Below are 6,017 nucleotides of genomic sequence, written 5' to 3'. Positions count from 1 at the left end.
GAGGAGCTTGAACCTATTCCAACCAGCTACTCAGAGCTTTTCCTTCTCATACCCCTTACTATGTACAATATTCATGCAAATTTGTGCCTCGCTCTGTTAACAGGTGTGTTAGTTCACATGTATTAAAAGCTCCTAGAGAACAGGGGCTGTGCCCCTAGGATTATCTCCTTGGAGATCCCTCACCTCCACTTGCAGCTCGCCTATATCATCCACTGACCAGGCTTCATCATCATTGTCATAATTGGGCACAGTGCTGAAGCTGCCAGCTCGCTGCTCATGAGTGATACCACATTCAGGCAGGTTCTCTACAGACCGTGTACTCCGAATTCGGTTTTCAGGAATCCGGGCAGGAACACTAGTTGTGTCAAAGTTTTCACATTCGAGAACTTCCACGTAGATCAGGTAGGGAGCCTGGGTGAGAAGAGAGAGCATTTGCCACTACCTCCCTATCTAAGTTCTACTGACAGTTCTCTCTGTTCCAACCTTCATCAGCAGTCCACTATGACCATGGAAAACATGCACAGGTAGGAGCTTGTATTCCATCTGGGTAAAGGGTGTACATGCCTCTGAGCTTATCATCAGGGCTTCAGAAGGCACAGGTGCAACTGGGAAAAACTGTTCCCACTATCAATGACAGTCTTACAGAGAGGCCTAGAAGCTCTGTGGGTTCATGCTAAGGTCAGGGCCCAGGAAAGCAGACACACAAACTGGATAAAGTGAGATGTATGTCAAGGAAAATCCTCTTTTTCAATACTTCCTCTGAGAGAATATGAACCATGAGGACAATCACATCACTCCAGTACACAGACAACATAGTAAGAATTGGGAGTATTTCTTTCCTTTCTGCCCTCTCTGATCAAAAAGTCTTATAAACTTTTTTCTTTCATATATGGTGGTTATGCCTGGATAGGCTAAAAGTTAGAGAAAGGCTGGAGGGCCTACCAAAAGGAGGGTAAGGAGTATGTGAAAAGCCACTTGCCCTCAATTTAGCACAAGGTAAACTGAAATTATTAGGCTACTTTGGTCCATAAAAACAAGACTCAAGCCGGGCGTGGTGGCCCACGCCTTTAATCCCAGCACTCAGGAGGCAGAGGCAGGCCTCTGAGTTCGAGGCCAGCCTGGTCTACAGAGTGAGTTCCAGGACAGCCAGGGCTACACAGAGAAACCCTGTCTCGAAAAACCAAAAAAAAAAAAAACCAAGACTCAAGAAGTTGGGCAGGAGGGTCCTTGGGTTCTCAGCATCACAAGAGCAATGAGTCACTCTTAGCACATGCACCATAAACTAAAAAGGTCTCTAACATACCAGTAAGGAACAATGCCTGAGCAATCATGAAAATGCAGTCAGGTGAGGGGAAGGGTCTGGGTGAGAGCCACTTACCTTATCCTTGGAATTGAGAACAACAGCTTGTGTGTGGGGCACACGGACCACGTGGTGGTCAAAGCCAGCCGTGGGCAGCCAGACTCGGGCAGGGAGCTTATGGTTGAGCAGGGAAAGCTCTGAGATCAGCCTTTGTGTTTTTTGCTCTTTAGTGGGGAGCGTGGCCAGCCGTTTGCCGATTGCCATCAAAGACTTGATGAATTCTCGCTCAGGGGCCAGCCGGACAGGCTACAGAGGGTTAAGATTAAACCAAAGATGGTAAAGGAAACATTGAAAAAAGTGGATTATCCCTCTTATTTCCTTCTGGCTAGGGCCTCTAGTATATAAAGAACCACAGGAAAGGAGCTACCTTTGGCCATGATAGGAGTTTCTATCCTACTTTTCTTAGCTTGAATTGGGAAGAACACATCCCCTTTCTGAAGGCTTCCTGGGGACTCAAGATGACCTGAACTCAGCTTACTGGGACTGAACCCTTTGCTTGGACTTGAGTTCTCAAAAACCTTTTAGTTCAGGCAAGAGGACAAGGTCTCAAAAAGCCATCCAGGACCTCAGACAGAAGAGTTCATCCCATCTGGGCCCTCAGGCTGGATCTGTGCTGAGGGGCTCTGCCATGGTAAGGGGCCTAAATCAGTATTTTCCCCTTCAGAAACGGAAGATGCTCTTCATCCCAAGACTTCTGTTGTTCTCCATGGCACACACCCCAACCCACATTCTTGTAAGGGCTAAGTGCACATGCAGGGGATGGAGAGAGGATGAGCAAACTATTATTGAGGGCATACTCCATGGAGAAAAGCAGGTGAAGGGTGGTTTCCATAGGTGGATGGAGAAAGCAACAGCTCCTTTTAGCTCTTGGTGGCCCTTCTAAAGGCTTGTCTCTAGCAAATCCTCCTGGAGTTCTTCTCTTCCTCTCCCTCTCAAGAGACTAGGCTCCCCATTTGAGTTCCCTGTGGTAAGCTTGGTTCCTCCTGTCAGGTATTACAGCAGTTCCCAGAAAGGCCAAAGTCAAGACTGGAGACTAAGGTAGGGTAGGGAGAAAGATGGACTCAGACATGAGGAAAAGCTCTATTAGTCTAAGCCTGTCTATGACAGGGACCCTTTACCAAGAGAGCCACTAAGCTGGACCTATACCACCTATAATCCTAGTACCTTGAAAGGCAAGGCGAGGAAGATCATAAGTTGGAGGCCAGCCTGGGCTATATAGCAAGAACCTGACTCAAACAAAACCCCCATACATTAGGCATGGTGACCCACATTCTACCACTTGGGAGGCTGACACAGGAGGATTGGCACAAATTCTAGGCAAACTTGGATTAGTGATTGATTACTAAGTCAGCCAATACTACATACCAAAACCCTGTCTCAAAACAAAACCAAAGATATTTACTACACAACTCCATATCTCATCATGTTTCCTCAGTTATATACAACAATCTCCTTTATGCTCTTTTGAAATAAAATTTCACTTATCAGGATATTCTCTCTCTCTCTCTCCTCCCCACTCCTCCCTGCCTCTCTCTTTATTTGTGAGAGGGTCTTGCTATGTAGCCCTGACTGGGTTGGGGCTAGTCACTATGTAGACTAGGCTGGCCTTCAACTCACAGGACTCCTCCTACCTCTACCTTCTCAGTACTGGGATTAAAGATGTGAGCCACTACATCACGCTTGCTTATTTTTCTGATTTAGAGTTTTTACCCTTACTGCTCATTATTAAAAAAAAGAAAAAAAAAAAAGGAGAACTTTTTTTTTCTTTTTTTGAGATTAAGAACAAACTTTATTCAAGACTTTTTTTGTTAATGAAAAAAATTACTTTGAGAACTTCATACATGAGTATACAGTCTATGGCTTCCACCTTCCTAGATCCCCCCCTTTAAGTCATGATCTCTTCTATGATAAATACCATTTTTTAAAAAGTATATTTATTCAGAGTTTGGACACACTGGAAGCAGAAAGACCCAGCTTTTTCCTCACCTTTTTGTAATAGTTTACAATATTATAGAAAAGATGAAACTACTAGGCTTGGAAAGTTTTTATTTTTGAGACAGGGTCTCACTGTGTAGCTCTGACTGGCTTAGCTGTCAAACTCACAGAAATCTGCCTGCCTCTGCCTCTGTATGTGCTGGGATTAAAGGCACATACCACCACACCTGGCTAATTTTTTAAGAAATTATTTATGTGTATGGGTGTTTGCCTACATGTATGTCTATTACCATGTGTGTGCAGTGCCCATGGAGATAAGAAGAGAGCATCAATTCTCTGAGACTGGAGTTACACGTGGTTATAAACCATTATGTGGTTACTGGGAATCAAACCCAGGTCTTCTGCAAGAGCAATCAGTGCTTAAACCCCTGAGCCAACCCTCCAGCCCCTTATTGTTTGTTTTTATATAGATCGTACTAAGTCCAATTAGTGTTGTGCATATGCATAAGTGTTTAAGGCTGACCAGGTAGAATTGGGAAACCTCTTGTGGGGCTCATTCCAGAGAAAACGGATTCTATCTCCCCCAGCAGCTACTGACTACATAGAGCTCTTCATCTAGGGGCAGGGCCTAGTTTTTCCCACCCAGAACCGTCTTTTGAGCACTGAGCAATATCATGTTCACCTGTACATGCAGAATAGAGTCAGGGTGCAAAGAAACCTCACAGCCTCTACTCTGTAACGGGGTAAGTGGGCAGGCTTCAAGCCCTGCACAGCAGTGAGGAAGGGAAGCTTTAAGGACAGCCCTTAAGGAGAAAGAGAAAATCAGATGGAGCTGGACTTCAAAGATCTCTAGAAATATCCTGGGGGCTTTAAAAGAATGAGGCTCTGGGTTCCCTCCCAGAAAGAGAGAGGGATGGGGGTGGGATAGAGAGCTAAAGACTCATGCCTTTATCTTGATCCCAGAATCCATCCACTCAGGTGGCAAAGGGTCACTGTTCCAAGGGCCCTCCACCCCAACCAATTCATAGTCATCTCATGTAGAAAAGGCAGAATTCTTTTCCATTCTCAAATTAGCCTTTCTGTTGTAGTCCCCTGTTACCAAACCATACTGGATATGACCCCAGGCCTCCAAAAGAGAGGCTCTGCCACACGGGAGGAGAAGGGATCATGATTAAAAGAGGATCAGCACAGGAACTAGAAAACAGAGTGGGTAGACAAGGAATAAAAGTTAAATTTATATATATATATATCATCCAAACTCCCAGAGGGTCCAGCATTTCCTCTCACGTCTTTGCCCAGGAACAAGGTCCAAGACCCTGTAACAGGACTGGAGGGTCATGGGTTAGTCCAGAGAGAATAAGGAGAGAGAACAGGGATTAAGGGATATCCTGGGCAGTGAACTGGGGAATGGGAAGAACTCAAACCTGAAAGAAAGGAAGTTAAAAAAGGAAAACCAGTTGTGGGAAGGTAAAACTTTCCCTCAGGCCAATTCCTGTTTGTTTTTGGAGTTGGCTCAGCCAGCACAGGGTCTAACATTTAGAAAACTGAATAAATATTTGATGGGCTGATGGCAGAAGCCATAAGGAAAGGGTTCTTGGTGGGAGAAATGGGATACTGGAGGTTTCTGCCAAGCAGTCCTTGGCTCTAATCCAGGAGTAAATTCTACCTCTCCCAGCTGTTTGCTCCAGAGACCGAGGGGCTAGGACTAAGCAGCACAACATTCCAGCTGCCGTCTGTGAGCAAAGGATCAGCTGAGCCTGTCAGGGCACTAAAGCTCAGAGGGAATGCCGCCAGGTCTGAAAGCCTGGCAGGGAGATACGAATCTCTGGGAGTCAAAGGGGTCTTCATTGGTCTTAGAAGACATGGGACGGAGAGGAAATGCGGCCACGTGTGGAGCCTGCCACCCAGTCCCAGCCTGGCCCCACTTACGGAACTGAATGAATTATCAATACTCTCGGTGCTGGAGGAGAGCTCCTGGGAAAGGGCCAGAGGGCAAGGGGAAGAAAGGGTGGGGTTGGGGGGAGGGAAAGAGACAAAGGCAAAGAATTTAGCTCCAACTTGGTTCATAACTGCTTCTCTTGTGCAGCTATATCTGCTTTAGTGAAAGACAGTCAGCCTGAAACTGCCAGTTGCCCAGAGTCTAGACATCTGTGGGATGTTGGAAGGCCAGCTCAGACCTTGAGATCAAAAGCTGAAGGCCAAGGCACCTTCTGTTTTCTGTTTTATCTCCTGTTCTTACCTGAACAAATCTTCCTTTTAGATCAAAATCCTAGAGGCTCACTTCTTTCATACCACTCACTCACATGCCTTCAACCAACCCTGTCCTCAAGGGGACAACCAAAAACTGCAAGACCCTTGTGGTACAAAGTCGATGTTCTTGTAGCTTCTTGGTAATCTCAGGAAGAGCTAAACTCCTCTCAGTCAGCCCTGCGATCACCCTAGGAAGCCTAATCCCAACCTTGAACCTGTGTGACAAAGGGCATCCCAAACCCATGAACCTGAAAGCTGTGGGCTGGATGCTCAAAAAATGCAGTCTTATCTCTTCCAAACCTTCTTAGGCTTACTATCAGGCTACTGCACATGACACTAAATATATTGTATTTTTTGATGTATGTTGGACAATTAGATCCTAACTAAATCCACCTGAGAAAGCTAATTAGAAGGGCGGTGGCAATCTTGATTCCAGCCCAAAGTTTAGATCCCAATAATCTAAATATCACCT

At 45.7% G+C, this 6,017-nt stretch overlaps 1 protein-coding gene across 3 annotated transcripts in view; it reads right to left on the bottom strand.

The window, feature by feature from the left end:
• The window catches only part of Pi4kb (phosphatidylinositol 4-kinase beta), a 32,207-nt gene that overhangs the window by 12,366 nt on the left and 13,824 nt on the right, over positions 1-6,017 (bottom strand). For 2 of the 3 annotated variants that reach the window (NM_175356.3, NM_001293716.1), the window contains 2 exons: positions 1,379-1,606; positions 184-411 (listed from right to left, as the gene is read on the bottom strand). In NM_175356.3, the coding sequence (NP_780565.2) occupies positions 184-411; positions 1,379-1,606 (456 nt within the window). Of the gene's footprint in view, positions 1-183; positions 412-1,378; positions 1,607-5,224; positions 5,270-6,017 lie in introns of all 3 variants that reach the window. The other variant, NM_001293715.1, reaches the window with a different exon arrangement.

The sequence above is a fragment of the Mus musculus genome, chromosome 3 (genome assembly GCF_000001635.26).
Source record: "Mus musculus strain C57BL/6J chromosome 3, GRCm38.p6 C57BL/6J".
In the NCBI taxonomy this organism is placed as follows: domain Eukaryota; kingdom Metazoa; phylum Chordata; class Mammalia; order Rodentia; family Muridae; genus Mus; species Mus musculus.
The sequence above is the reverse complement of the archived record's forward strand: the minus strand, read 5'-3'. Positions and strand labels throughout refer to the sequence as shown.